The 15,762-nt window shown below is 33.1% G+C and overlaps 1 protein-coding gene across 1 annotated transcript in view; it reads right to left on the bottom strand.

Annotated features, from left to right (window-relative positions):
• The window catches only part of ADGRV1 (adhesion G protein-coupled receptor V1), a 246,303-nt gene that overhangs the window by 229,011 nt on the left and 1,530 nt on the right, over nt 1-15,762 (bottom strand). Inside the window, exons 3-11 of the mRNA XM_032213599.1 lie at nt 15,052-15,147; nt 13,624-13,728; nt 12,258-12,371; nt 11,353-11,918; nt 9,302-9,572; nt 8,185-8,514; nt 4,398-4,574; nt 3,627-3,850; nt 8-134 (exon numbers count right to left, since the gene is read on the bottom strand). Of these exons, the coding sequence (XP_032069490.1) occupies nt 8-134; nt 3,627-3,850; nt 4,398-4,574; nt 8,185-8,514; nt 9,302-9,572; nt 11,353-11,918; nt 12,258-12,371; nt 13,624-13,728; nt 15,052-15,147 (2,010 nt within the window). The remainder of the gene's footprint in view (nt 1-7; nt 135-3,626; nt 3,851-4,397; nt 4,575-8,184; nt 8,515-9,301; nt 9,573-11,352; nt 11,919-12,257; nt 12,372-13,623; nt 13,729-15,051; nt 15,148-15,762) is intronic.

Here is a 15,762-nt window from a genome sequence, read left to right on the forward strand (position 1 = left end):
TATTTACCTTTATCCTATAGGGACCTCTGGAAGATGAAGCAAACTCAAACACTCCTCCAGGGTCATCATTTTCTGGAATGATCAATTGGCGACTAGTATATCCAGATTTCAGGATTTGATTTTCCACATTCACACTGAAGAAAAAAATTGAACGCATGTGGAATATGCAGATTGATTGCAATTAAATTGACCAAAGCCTATGGTAAAGGTACATTCTTGGACAAAAATAAAGGACAAATCTGAAAAATCCAAAAGAGGTTCATAAGAAAAAAATATATATATTTTATATAAAGGGAGATAGATCTATTTCAAGCTATTTAGCTCTCATCAGCTAGCCATACCCTTACTGGGAATCGAACCTGGGCTGTATTACATATCAGTCAGTTGTATTAGCCACCAACCAAAAACCATTCTTATTTTAAAAAATCTAAAATCAAATAGTATGTGTACATTTAGTTTTAAAAATTCAGTTCACAAATGTGAAAGACTGTGCACTAAATGGCACCTTTTGTATAGTAAAAGTTAAATGACCAAAATAAAGGACAAAAGTGAGGTTTTGAAAAATAAATAAATCGAAAGAAGAATTTTCTAAAGTGACGGATTATCTTTTATTATATGGTCACTGTAATTATAAAGCATTGGGGGTTCTGTACTTCACTACTTCCAAATTATATTTTTGCCCTCTCCCATCCCCCTCAAAAAAGGCTTGTCCTGAACTGGCTTCATTCAGGAAGTAGATAAAACTTGCTCTACCAAAGGTATGCTAACATTGCCTAAGCAAAAAAAAAATCTCTTTTACACTGACAGTGTAGTTTGTCAGAAAACAGTCTACTAATACTGAGAGTAACCAAATAAAATATTTCTCAGTATTCAATATTACATATAGAATCCACTCTGAGGATTATTTGGATTTTGGAAAACAGATCACCTATTACATAGCAAAACAGAGGAATTCATGTGTGCAACACATTAAAAAAAAGGTGAAGCTTTAGGCACGCAATTACAGCTGCCATCTTGACTTGTTCTTAATATGTAGACACTCCAGAGAGGAAAAAATTATTTAATCAATGACTGCTTCCAGGTTAGTAAAGCTGCCTGGCAAATAGAACTGAGTTTAATTGTTTCACCGCCAGAACTTTTGTGTACAAGTATTTAATTTAAATCTTGTTAAATATTACTTCAGGTTCCTAATTATATGCCAGATTGTATAAAAAAGTACAACCTACATTTCACAGTAGTCTATTTTGAAAGCCTGTTGTATTAATGTGTGCAGGCTCCTTTGCTAAGTTTGCAACCTGTACACTTTTGTCCAAGGACGAGTCATACTGAATGAAGCCATTTTGCTTCTAAATAAACAGCAGTCATTGAATTGTGCTGTGCATGATTCAAATGTTGCAATGAAAATGTATAATTTGATTAAAGGCTTTTGTAAATAACCTTTTTATATACCCGGTTCCTACAGCTCAGTGAAAAGAGATTTGTCACACAGGTTTTTCAAGCCATCTACTGTACTGGACTATCTTCAAACATCAAGCCATGCATTCATAACCATTATTGTTGTTTTTGTTGGAATCCCTCCTCCCCCTCAAAAAATGTTTTCAATCCACCAAGACATGTTACCAAGGGGCACTAAATAGCATGCTTTCCCTGAGAAGGCTTGCAAGGCAGAAAGAAAAACCAAAGGAGATTCCTGTCCAGACAAACCACTTCCGAAACAAAAAAGCTAGTTCACTGAAAACAAAGACACAGCTTGCGGCACTTACCCAAAGTACACGACAAACCTTTCTGTCTCTACCCTGTCAATGCAGAGAGAAAGAAATGGGGGACAGAAATAAAACCACTGTTGGCCAAGTTCTTTGTATGAGAGTTCTTTAGATGGTGGAAATCAAATGAAAGATTATAATACAGCACTTTTCAGAGGCCTACTGTTTATTTATGGGACTCCTTGTTCCAGCAATGCTAGTAAGAGATTCAGGAATTTGCACTTGTAATTCAGATGACCCCATGACCAATTGGGATGTCAAGGACTCTTTAAGCCCTTCATTACAGCATTGCTCAAAGAGTTAGTTGCTGGCTGCCCTAGTACAGTGTTCAGGCACAGAAGCCCAGCAGTTGAGTCCATTTTTATTCAGGACTACTTGTAAGTACTCAGTGCTTTGGATCAGACTAAAAAAGTCTGTTTTGTGGGTAAGTGTATTGCCTCCAGCACCTGTCAATCAACTAAACAGTCCTACTGATTGTGCAAGATAATGAAGGACAGGGGTTGCTTTTGTCTAACCTTGCACTGATGGGTGTATGTGGATGTGCTAATTAATAATAAGAATGATACAAATGAGAAAAACATTTTCCCAAGCTTATAAGAATTTCATCTAAAAACAAAAAGTTGGAACTGAACAAAGAATGAGGTTTTTTTCTTAAAAGAAAATCTGAAATGAAATAAAACTTTTAATCCTACCCCTAATATTGTAAGACAACAGTTCCTTTGATTAATTATAAATTTCTGTCTCTATTTCTGTGATTTGTTATATCTGTACATATAGAAGGTCAGAATTCTTTCCTAGAAATGTGAGTTCCCACTACATTAGGAGAACTTTTAGAAATACAACAGTTGAGAAAACAGAAAATTAAGGATTTATCTGGGAGGGAGATAGATGAGGAAGCATTTTAGAAATATCTATGTAGATGACATAATCATTGCACATTCACAGTACAGAAGCAAGAACATAAAGATAACAACTGCATACAACAAATATAGTCTTGGATATTTAGATTCTAGGTAAAAGCAAAGCAATGTTTACATTTACATCTTACTTACCTCTTATGAAATTAACTTATGCTATAAGATATCAAGCTAAAAGCTATACTATACTTGAGCTAAAAGCTTAATGACTTGTATCTTTAGTTAACAGTCCCTATCGATTTCATTTCTGCTATAAATTTAGTAACCCAATAATTAACTTTATTTTGATGATATTAGACTGCAACAGTCTGTTTTTCAAATTACAGCATATAATTAAATGAATAAATTTTCAAGATTATCCTAGAATCAGGAATGAGTGAGAAGGAAATCTGACTGAAACTTTGCTTTGTTACCATTTCAACTAAACAAGTTCAAATCAGATGATGGATACTTTATAAACAAATTAGACATAATGTAACAGAAAAGAGCAACAATCTTTAATTTCAGTCAAAGACCAGCATAAAATTATATGTTGCTACAAGGTTAGCTAAATGATAAAATACAGTTCCTAAAGTATAATAAAATAATTAGGTAATATTAAGTTAAGGTATATATCTATAAATTATTAAACTATATATGTTCAGTTTAAGTGTGAAGTAAAAGAAAGGTTAATCAGATAAAATGCTTAAATTTATTCTGCAGAAATAATAAATAGTGGTGTCCTTGTCTATCTTTAGTTCTATCCCTGCTTGCTTCAGTTCTCAGTTTTTCTAAAAAATGAATCCCACTGTGCTTTCTGCAGTGAATGCAAGGTTAGTATGCCTAAAATTACAGTTTAAATACATGCCATCTATTATATTATGGTTGTCTTATATAAGCTTTTATATTACTGCATCAGGAGAAAGCATGATGTTAATTTGTTTTTTAAAAAATTATCAACGACTACCTGTCTAATGATAATGTTAGAGTCTCATTCATTTCAGGTATATCATCAGCTTGAATAGTAATGTTGATTGCTGTGTCACTTTGTCCAGATAAAAACAGAACTGAACCAGAAAAAGGCCATATGTCATCAATAGTCACAGCTTTTGAATTGAGGCCTGTAGGTGTTAGGCTCCAGAATACAGTGGCTTGTCCATCTGTCCCATCTCGATGCAAAGGAATGGAGCTCTAGAACAAATATCAAACTTGTAATTTTGCATATCTTGGGATGTGTGCAAAACTTGATTTTCCAAGCTATAAGCAATCTAACATTTTACAACATAGTTCTGAAACTGAGGACATACTGTATATACACATTTGTCCTCAGTATGTTTGTTTATTTACCCTGCAACTTTTTATGAATAAAAAATAAAAATCATTGATAACGGAGTTCTTTAAACACTGTTAGCTTGATCATCACCATGAAATTATACGACAAAAAGGTTAAGTGGTGCTTGATTTTAGATGAAGTGAGAAAGTAATTTTTATTTTATCTACAAAACTCACAATTTTAAACGCTCACAAGACTTTTCATAATCAAGAACAAATGAATTATAAACTTCAGTTTAAAACTATGATTCAGACTTGCTAAAATAATCATTCATTTCAGGACTATGATTACATTAGAAATATTTCAGATATGTATTACCAAACTTTCCTGCATTAAGGTATAATGCTATTTTTTCTAAATACTGTGCTTAATTTATAAGAGCAAGGCATAGAAAGATTAACTTACTACTGCAAAAAGAGAATCTTCTGGCTCATGAAAAATTATTGGAAGGTTGCTGATAAAGCCAATTTCTCCATTTGCTATATCAGGCGTAATTCTTAAAGATATATTTTTAATTTCACCTAATCGAGGAGTTATAGAAGGAATTCGAGGAATAATATTCAGTAATTCAACTTTTTCCAGCTGAATAAGAAAAAATTTAAAAAATTCTGTTAATAGACATGCAATAGAACATATTTTAGCTGTTACTTATTAGTATTATCTATTATACTGGAGATTTACTTTTTGCTATTTGAATATCCCATACATTAAAAAAAATTGTAAACCCAAAATGAAAAAAAGTCAAGCCCTTATCTCAATTATAACAGACATGTAAATAACCTTGTCAGAATTAAAGATTTTTAATGGCATGATCATTATGTTTGTACAAGCAGCACAAATTAATATTGAATCAGCTGCACTGACAAAGAAACTGAGAAATAGGAAGTCATCTAAAAATTATCTATGAAGACCAGACAACATTTTTTGGTTTTAAAAAAATTAAGCAGTGTAAAAATTAGATAGCATTGGGATGAAGGGATGAATAAAAAAAGCTTATAACTATAAATGTTTAAATAGAAAATTGGGAGCCAGGTACAATCACAGGAGGAAGAAATAGCCAATCACTTCTACATTTTTGCCAAGTAAAAAATCTGGATGGATCCATGTAGTGACTTGTATAAATAAGTAAATATAAAATAGAAATAAGCTTCGAAATTAGAATATGGTACATGAGTAGGTGCTTCTTAGATACCGGTAATTGAGAAAGCTAAAGAATATACGAAAGAAGTCACTGTGTGCTTCACTGCCTATAGAAAGGCCTTTGAGTGTATAAATCATGTCAAGTGCTATGATGTATCTTTTGGTAGTCCTTGATTTATGATCACAGTCGGGCCCATAATCTTGGTCATTAAGCAAAGTGGTCATTGCAGATGGCAATCACAGGATTGTTGGACACTTAGCAAACAGTCATAAATTTGGACAGGTTGCCAAACATCTAGATTACAATAATCTAGGGTGGTTTTGTGATGGTTGGAAGTGCTTTACCGGCTGTAAAGCATTTAAATGAATGGTCATAAATGGAGTACTACCTGCATACCTACAAGGATCATACTCATGCAAGCCATGATGTTCCTTATGACATTGTATGGAAGTTAAAGTTGTACTATGAAGAAACAAGATAGGAAAACTATTAAGACTTTTGAATTTTGCTGTCACAGAAGAGTCTTGAAATTATTGTGTATAAACAAAAGGAACACATGGAATTATCAACCAAAAATTCTCACTCAAGGCACAATTGACAAGTAACTTGGACTTAATGCTGCTCATAGGAATCTCAACAGCTCCTCCCTGCATTAGTGATAGAGGAAAGGTATCATCTATCCGGTATGGGAGAAGTTCCAGTAATTAAGGGTAACTGGATGGTAGAGGTATTGGCATCTAGCCTCCTCCACTATGTTAATGGATGATCATTCAATCTACTGCATAATACTGGAATCAATCTGATACCTTTGAGATACCCTCCCATTTGTTGCTTGAGAAGTACTTACTTAAAACATTGTCTGTCTTTCTGTCTATTTGTCTGTCTGTCTGTCTGTCTGTCTGTCTATCTCCATCCATCCATCCATCCATCCATCCATCCATCCATCCATCCATCCATCCATCCATCCAATTTATATAGTTGTCCACTGCACAAACATACAACACTAGGCACTGTGCAAAAAAATTAAAAGCAATTAATGAAATACATTAAAAAGTATTAAAAACTGAGACCCAGTTTGGTCTAGTGGTTAGGACACTAGGCTAGAAAGTGGGAGACTGTGAGTTCAAGTTAGACTTGAAACCCAGTTGGGGGTCCTTGGGCCAGCCACACACTCTCTCTCTCAGGTCAACCCACCTTATGAGGTTGTTCTTGTGGGAAAAATAGGAGGAGGAATGTTTATCGCTTTGCATTATTTGTAGATACATTTGAGATACAAATAAATGAATAAATAACAAACTGAAGTATAGAATAATAGACAAAAGGAACTAAAAATAGTAGAGCCACCTCACTAATTCACCTGTTCCCTGGAGTCACCAGCCTGCTGGCATAACCAGTTCTTGAGAGATCTCTGAAAGCTCAACAATGATGAGACCAACTTTATCTCAGGGAGGACAAAATTCCACAGTGCAGGCACCACAGTAGAAAAAGCCTGTTATCACCAAACATAGCTCCCTAGGCGACAGAACTATAACAAGTGCTCTCTGATGGATCCCTCAAATAACCCAATCACATACCATGAAGGATTTTAATGGTCAACTACTAGCGCCTTGAATTCAACCTAGAAACAAACTAGTAACTGGGCATGAGTGACCATGAGCAGGTCCTTTTGATATAGGAAAGGATGCAATTGGTGCACAATATGAAGTTGTGCAAAGGCCCTCCTGATCTCAACTGTCATGTGTTATTCAATAGCAATAGAACTTAGACTTATATACCGCTTCACAGTGCTTTCCAGCCCTCTCTAAGTGATCAGCAGATTGCCCTTAACAATCTGTGCCCTCATTTTACTGACCTTGGAAGGATAGAAGGCTGAGTTGACCTTCAGCCAGTTAAGCAGGAATTATGACTGCAGAAGGACTGCCAGATTGCACATAGGATCTGATTGGGGCAGTGCACCCAATCCAGTACCAAAGATGCTTTAGTCCCAGAACCAAAGAGGTTCAAAATTCAAAGTCACTGAATCTTGCCAGGGTTGAGTTAAAGCCTATGGCTCCCCATCCAGATCCTCACAGCCTCCAGAAACTCAGATAGGATGTCCACAGCATCATTTAATTTTCCAGGGCAGGGATGTACAATTGAATATTATCAGTATACTAATACAACACTCCTTATTTTCCTGGAAATATATATCGTACTACTTGTTGGCAGTAAGTCTCTTGAGGGCTAAGCAATTTTAACATACTAATAGCTCTGTTTTTTTTTCTGAATGGACAAACACAGAAAACATGTACTTAAATGGAAGGTAGGGAGGAGCGTTTTGCAATTTATTTTTCTTTCTTTCTCTTTTCCTCTTTAGTCTATGAGGCAGGATGCTGACTGGAAGGTAATTTTTACACTATTCTAAGTGAGAGGAAACATTGATCAGCTATGGTGCTGCTTGTTCTCAGCCTTCCAAAATTTGCAGGGGGAAAGACAATTCTATGGCTGTCTTCCACACATTTTGAGGACACTGAGAAATAGAAATGGAGCTGTGTAGAAGTACCTTCTTCATTGATATAGAAAACCTGGAACTTTTTCTTTACTTCCCATCTCTCTGTTTACCACAGTCTGGCTATAATACATGGAAATCAAGAAGAGTCCTAACATATAAGTATATAAGATCACAATGGTATCACAACTCTTGAGATATATTAAGAAACAATCAATTCAAAATATCCTTGAGATAATAATTAAAAAATAATAATTCTCACTTTTTCAATTCCTTCCCCCATTCCCTTCCCATTTTCTTCAAATTTATTTGCTCTGAATCTCACACATAATTTTTCTTTTACAGAAAAAAAAATATTACCACTCATCAATTGAAAAGTTTTATCGAAACATGCTATAAAATTTTTCAGGATTTTCAGCAGAGTAGTATATTGGGAAGTAATATTCATTACTATGGTGAGTTTTAAAAAATAATGATTGCTTGGATACATCTCATTGAACAGTTGTGACATAATATTATGTATCACAAATGATTTGAGACTTTTATGCATATAACTTATATACCTGTATTAAGAAATGGGCTCCATTTTGAAGAAATGCATCATTTCTTATTGGTACTTTAATGGTGTCATTAGGTTTTCCTTCTGGAAAGTAGAGTATACTTCTTCTGGAAGTGTTTAAAACACCTTCTTTAGCTCGTTCAGGATCCACAGGTCCAGAAGGAATATACATGATAATATAAAAGAGCTTCACATCTCCCACAGTTCCCCTTTGCCTTGCAAAGCTAAGGGACAAAAAGCGTCCATCTGGGCTGCTTTCTATCTGCTGATTCTCCAAAGGACAGAACTGAATTACACCATAAACATCATCACTGTCCTGAATGTAGAACAAAAGCTACAAGAAGGGCAAACAAAATTCTTGTTAAAAGCAAATTTCTAATTCAAACCCAATTATATTTTCTCATCATTGATATTATTCTAATTTATGTTTTTAGCCATCTAATGATAAAATCTAAGAACTCAATATTTGCTATCTTGACTTTAACTCATAATTTAATATGGAGGTGCATGAGAGACATTGACATAAATCTAGAGCTTTCCCATATTCCAACATCTGGCTAGAACTGAGCTACTAATAGCAATTCAACCTAAGTGGCCATACCACCAAGAAGGGTTTTAAATGTAAATCTTAAGGATATAATTTTATCATTGTACTCTTAAATAGTGTGCTCACAAATCAAAGGTTTTTAGAAATTATCTAAGAGACCACTTAACACCACGTTATTAAAAGCAAGAATTTTTTAGCAAGCAGGCAAACTTTTGCAGCAATTGAGAAATAGCTATTATCTACCTTAGCATTAAGTATTCCTATGCAATTTACATCAAAATTTAACATCCCATCTATTTTATTCTACTCTATTATCCCTATTATTTTTTTATAAGTTTCCAAAAATGGGATTTTCTCATGGTAGAAAGCATTTCTTTCTTAAGATCAAAATTGATCTAGTACAGGAAAGCACACAACATAATCCTTACAATATTATCCCAGTAAATATCATTTTATAGATTAAAAATAAGATAGCTATTCTTGGACACATCTTAGCATTATTTTCTATGTATTAATTTTGCCCAAACACCATCTCAGTGCTTGCAGCTTTTCAGAAGAATAAATGCAGACATACCTCAGCTGGGTCACTCACTTCTGCCCCTCCTTGTATTGTATGATCTAAAATTTGAAGCAAATATGGCTCTGCTTCTTCAGGGACATCATCATCAATGATATTCAGATGGAGGGGTGCCAATAACTGTCCTTGAGCAAAATGTAACACCCCTGAGTCTGGAGTGAGATCTGTTGTCACAGGTGAAGTATCAGTGCTGTTGTGAGTTATAATCCAGGAAACTGAAATATTTCCATGTGTTCCACCATTCCTTACAACAGTGATGCCTTCATACCTACATGATGCACAAAAAATTAATAAGAGTAATACTCTATGTGTAACATTGACTGGTACCAGTTGCAGTACTGACTCCGTTATAGGTCTCTAAAATACTTCAGATTTGATTTAAAAGAGGTGCTTTGGAACATGTTAGAAGATGAAGGCAGAGTCTCAGATAGATGTTATTTTCACCCTTCTGTATTTTCCAAAGCCTCTTACAAAGCATTGCACAGTTTCATTCCATTCCATTTATATCACCAAAGCTCTAAGCTATTTTTCCATCTATGAATGCGCAGACACAATTGCTTTTCAGAATTTTGATAACAATAGTAAGAACTAATAAAACTAAATAGAAGAAAGAAAAAAGAGAAAAGAAGAAATAAAAAAGTGTAAAAAAGAAAGTAAAGATGAAAGAAGAAAAAATATAAAAATATTAAAAAGTGGCTTTTGATCTGTGAATTGTATTTTAACTTTTCTAACATTACATCATGATTCTCCTTACCACAATCTACCTTGTCTAATCATAAAATCATTAGCAGAATTCATTTTTAATGAAAAAAGACTATAAGGGTTTTCCAGTCACCGATAAATGTAGATAGTGTTTTCTCTGATCAAATTGCCACCGAGAAGCCCCATCATCTTCACCAAACCTTCCTCTGTTGTAGACAATCTTTCCATCTTGCTGCAGTTATCATATATAAAAAATGTTCCATGGCTTTTTTCTAACTGTTAATCCATTAGTCCTGGGTGGAGAAGTTCTGGTTTCAACTGAATATTAATCTTTAAAATCCTCTCAATCATTCTGTGTATTTGATCCTAATTTTTTTTAGCTTTTCACTTATGACTATTTCTGATAGGCAGAACTATTCAATAAAAAAGCTAGTGATCCAGAAATAATGAATTATGAACTGGAACTGCATGACAGAAATCTCTTCTTTTGTACTTATATCCTAACATTGCACACAAGTATGGTTTGCATTGCAACATTGTGATACATATTTTGTCATCTCCATATTGTGTCATCACCAACTGATCCAGATTTAGATATGCTTTGATAAACTTCTGGTTTATATATTGAATTGAAAGTGTACTTTCTCTTGAAGCTGATGCAAATGGAATCTCATTAAACTTACCTTGATAAAACTGTACTGCTTTGATTGACAGTCAGTGGGAAGTGTCAAATGTTAAAAAGGAGCAGGTCCAGGTCACAGAATTCAGTTGCTATCTTGATAACTTGGGATAATATGATTTCAATAGCTACCTTGATTTCCTCCTTCCCAACACCCCTAATTGGTTTATTTCTTGGCCTAAATCAATATCTTTTAGGTATTTTGTTTTATCTTTAAAGTCTTATATAGCATTGAACCCAAACACAGAGAAGGAGAATATCAATCTATCCCACTTTCACCATGTTTTAAGATGTTCTAGAAAGGTTCTCTTTACAAACCTTCTATATATTATTATTTGTAGAGACTGTTTTCTTTACTATGATGCCACTGACTTCAATATTCCTTCTGAATGATTAAAGACTGTAATTTTAAAAATTGTTAAACCATTTTCCTGGTTTTTTATGTGACATTTTTGTGTTTCTGTGAATATTCATTTTCATGAAAGTCAGTCTAAAATAGTCTTACTAAAATAAGAACAGCATTTTAAAAGAAAAACCAGAAAATCCTAAAAAAAACCATTGATACTGAAGCAGTATCAATGATTTAATTAAAATATTTAAGAAAATTAGCTAAATTATAAACCAAAATTATATGTTCTGATATCAATATGAGAAAGTAATACAATACCTCAGCATCTGATCTTCATTGATAACAACTGTCTGAATAAACAAGATGCTATTGATGGATAGTACTCCATATGGTTTATCATTGGGTTTAATGGTAACTTGGACAATTGATGGATTTTTCAAAATGGCATCTCCTTGCAAAGTGTCTTTAAGTAGCATGATATGAAACGTCTCAGCAATTTCTGGTATGGCATCATCAAGGATTTTGAATTTAATATAAGATTCATGCACCAGAGGTGGGAAAACAATAGTTGTATTTGGCTGTAGATCTAGAAAGTCTAAGTTAAGCTGTGCATGTAGTGTAGAGTTCCCAGTTACAATGCTGTAGCATATGGAAACTTGATTTTCATCTGGTCCAATTCTATTTCCACTATCATCTGTTCCTCGAACTACTGTGATTGCTATTATATCATCTTCTTCATGTACCATATAAATACTCTGAGTGAATCGCACTGGACTGTCGTTTGCTTTAATAATAATCTCAACAGAGTTTCTTGATGAATTAATTTCAGCTCCCCCTTCCACACTTCTCAAATATATAATGTATAATTCATCATTTTCTGATACCTAGAATAAGTAAAATATACATTACTAAAGCATAATTTATATTTCTCATTCAGATTTATGTAATTAGTACTTTATAGATTAGAACATTTATTAAATGTTTTTTTTTTGCTTTATTTTCTTGCACTAAATTCAGCCACCTATTTCCTTTGAAGATTCAAAAACTATGTGAAGCATGAATTACAAGGAATGCTTGATGGTAAAAAACTGAACGACTGTAACCTCTTTGCAAGCAAACTAACTTCCTTCCAAACGATTAACTGCGCTAATCATTTTTCTTTTATCTTTTTGTTAATTTATTAATTGATCAAATGGGTAAATATAATTGAAATATATCTTTACCTGGTCATCAAGAACAAATAAGTTATAAATCAAGACAGCTGTGCCAGGTGTAAAAGTTATATTTCCTTTCACTGGACTCAAATCTTCTTCAGGAGAATTTGGGCCACCTTGTACCTAAGAAGAAAGCTGAAGATGTTTAATAGAAATACTGAGTTGTTATATCAATTAAAATACATATTGTTAACTTCTACAATTAAAATGTTCAGAAAACAAGATCTCCAAAATGTTTGGACAATAATTTCTGAAGGAAATCTGAGGACTGCATCAATAACAGTTATTGTAAAAAATTAGGAAATGGCTATTCGAAATGGAGGTACAGCAGTTTAAAATATCCATATTCATCCACAGCAGTTTTGTACACTTTCAACTGTTGTAGAACACATGTATAAAACAAAAATAAAAATGGTACTGTAAGTCTTCTTCTAATACATTAAGAATCAGGAGATGGATTTAATACATGCAGGCAGTTTGAATTGGATACTATACTATACATGCCAAATACCATATAAACTCAAAATACAAGAAGGAAGAGTTTTAATTAGAATGTGTCCTTTTTATGGGGTTTATGAGGTATAAATGGTTTTTTTTTCAAAAGGCTAATATAAATTTGATGAGGATGTATCAAAAACTGGTTATTTATGCTTTTGTAGAATAAAGCTAATTTGTGACATGTGTTTCTAGCATTTGCCTAAAAATTCTTATGATTCTGAAATGTATCATGCCTACAGCCAAGAAGGATTTCTCCAAATACCTATTCATGTAATAGGAGTTATTAGATTCCATATCTGGAAATGGCAAAATCTGACTTTGAACTGATCTACCAATTCTAAAAGCTGTTCATCTCTTTACTGGAAGAAAAAAGGAGCAGAATTTAAAATCACTAGTGTGTCAGACTTTATAGCTCCTAACAAGGTCATTATAAAATCTCTGTAGCTTTGGCTGAAAGATCAAGTTTATCAAGTTCAGCATGGCATGTTAGATCACAAGTGAAATTATTACATCAATATATGTCTTTTTCAGTAAGTTTTCTGGTCCTGAAAAAACCTGATTCTTGCCATAAAATTTTTCTGTTGTTTCAATAACACAATTTAGGGGCAATATTTCCTGGTTATGCTGAATACTCCCAAGACCTCACAACCCAACATCAGCAGGACAGGATAGATATTAATAATGATCTGATTACAGTGATCTGGTCAGGCGACTATACTGAAAATAAAAATAGTCATACTAAGTACCAGTAGGAATATCTGGAAATGGCAAGCTCTACTTCATTTAAGAAGTGTCGTATTCATTTACCACAATGATTCAAACTTTTTGGTTTATTCAAAATAATGTTTTTAAGGTAAACATATTTCAGCATGCTTACCTCATAGAACACAGTGACAGAACCATAGGTTCCCTTCTCTCTAACTAAAGCAAAAGGCACAGATTCATTTTCACCTCTGGGCTCAGTCAATGTAATTAAGGCAGGCTAAAATTCAGAGATGAGATTGAAGATTGGGATGGGGAGAGGGAGAGGGAGGGAGAGAAAAAAATAAGGCATCAATGAAATATTTAGGGAACGGAATATACAAAGGGCTATTTTACACATGTACATCTTCCTAGTGATAAATTAATTTACCTTATGAACTCATCTAATAATGAGATACTGTTTTTCAAATTGATTCTATAATCAAATATATCAAAGATTTCAGTATTGTTAATGATTGGGGTTTTTTCACCCACTGAAACATGTGCTACAAATAATTAGTATTCTATTATTTATATATGTTATTGATTGATTTATTAAATGTAATAAATCAATTATATATTTACAATATAATATATTTAATGTTAAATCATACCCTTAAGAGTAGAGTAGTACTAGAGTTTATAAGACTTATTAAGAAACAATTCACTAATGGGAAAATGCTTTATCTTCTGCATTATCTTCTGTTTCTTATTCCTCCCCCCCCCCCAATTCAATGAACAGCTATTTTCAACTTATTTAACTCTGACCTTGTGGTGTCTTGCTAATCATTACATTCATACACTGTCCCTATTTCATTTCTGAAGTGATAATATAGGTAATAATATATACATGGATAAAGAAACCACAAAGACTTATGGTTGCTGGAAGAAAACTGTAAACATCCAATCTTAAAATTCCAAAACCAAAAAGTGCTAATTTAAATAGTGAAAGGATGCATTTATGCAAATAACTTTCAAATAATAACATCCTGTTTTTGATTGAGTAGATGTGACGTTTATTGCTAAGCTATGATTTAAGCTTTGAGCATAAACTATCAACCGCAGTACTTTGAATGTCCATTATGATGTCAATTTTCAAAATATTTTTAAGAGAATTTCTCCTTTCTGAGATGAAAGTATCAGGAATTTTTTACAGGGGAAATAAGAGTGGGGGGTTTGGTGTGACAGCTAATAACTTTGGAATGCTATATTGATGAAGCTGCTTACAGTTAATTTTTAACATTCAAATAGATGTTTATCTTTTATTCTGTTTTGTTGCTGTTCTGTCGGTGCTATTATTAATTTCTTACTGATGTGATTTTGCTTGATGAGTTTGCAGTATTTCACACATTATTTATTTATTAAAGAAATTTACAGAGACACGCATAGCTGACTCTGGGCAGCTTACAACATTCCATTTATATATTCTATTTATAAACTTAAGTATGATTTTTTTTTATTTGAAAAGGATATACATTGAAATAATAAGCAAGCACATTTTCTTTGCCAGATATTTTCTTATCATTCTAATTTAAGTAAACAGAAGCAGTAATTGAAAACATACCATATCAAAAGAAATAATTCCAAAAGCATTGTCATTTGATAAAATTGTTACAGTTACAGCTCTAGGCAATCCAAGCTTTACTTCTTGAAGCGGCTTCTAAAAAAACATGGCAGACAAAACAGAAAAAAGGGTAAACAAAACTATCTATATATATAACAGGCGAAAACCTCCTTCTATTCACTAATGTCTGTGTTTACAGAACAAACAAATGTTTGTGACACATTCCAGGGAAAGTACTCAAATGAGGGGAATCTGTAAAAGCACCTTTCATGGAACTCAAATCCTATAGACTCAGTCTGGTTAAACAAAAAAGTGTTTGACTCAAACTTTGACAATCATTAATCATAGTTAATGATACCATAGCAATAAGATGCTAGATGAGAAATATGCATTCCTTTCCTCCCTCAAGAACCTGAACAGCTTTTGTGTGAAACACTACTGAAATAAATCATTTTTCAGCTATGACTAAAAAATATAGAGAGAGACCACAGATTATATTTAAAACAATAATTTATTTCATTGAGCAATTTTACTTTAAACGAAAAAAGTGCATATTATATAATAATGAAGTTCATTAAGTAATTACCTCATACTAACTAGTAATCTATATGCAGTGACCTGAATCTTATAATGCTAGAGGTCAGAATAACAAAACAAAGTAAAAATCACCTCATGGTGAGATGGGCAGCAAACAAATTTATTAAATAATAA

The sequence above is a fragment of the Thamnophis elegans genome, chromosome 3, assembly GCF_009769535.1.
Source record: "Thamnophis elegans isolate rThaEle1 chromosome 3, rThaEle1.pri, whole genome shotgun sequence".
Taxonomy (NCBI): domain Eukaryota; kingdom Metazoa; phylum Chordata; class Lepidosauria; order Squamata; family Colubridae; genus Thamnophis; species Thamnophis elegans.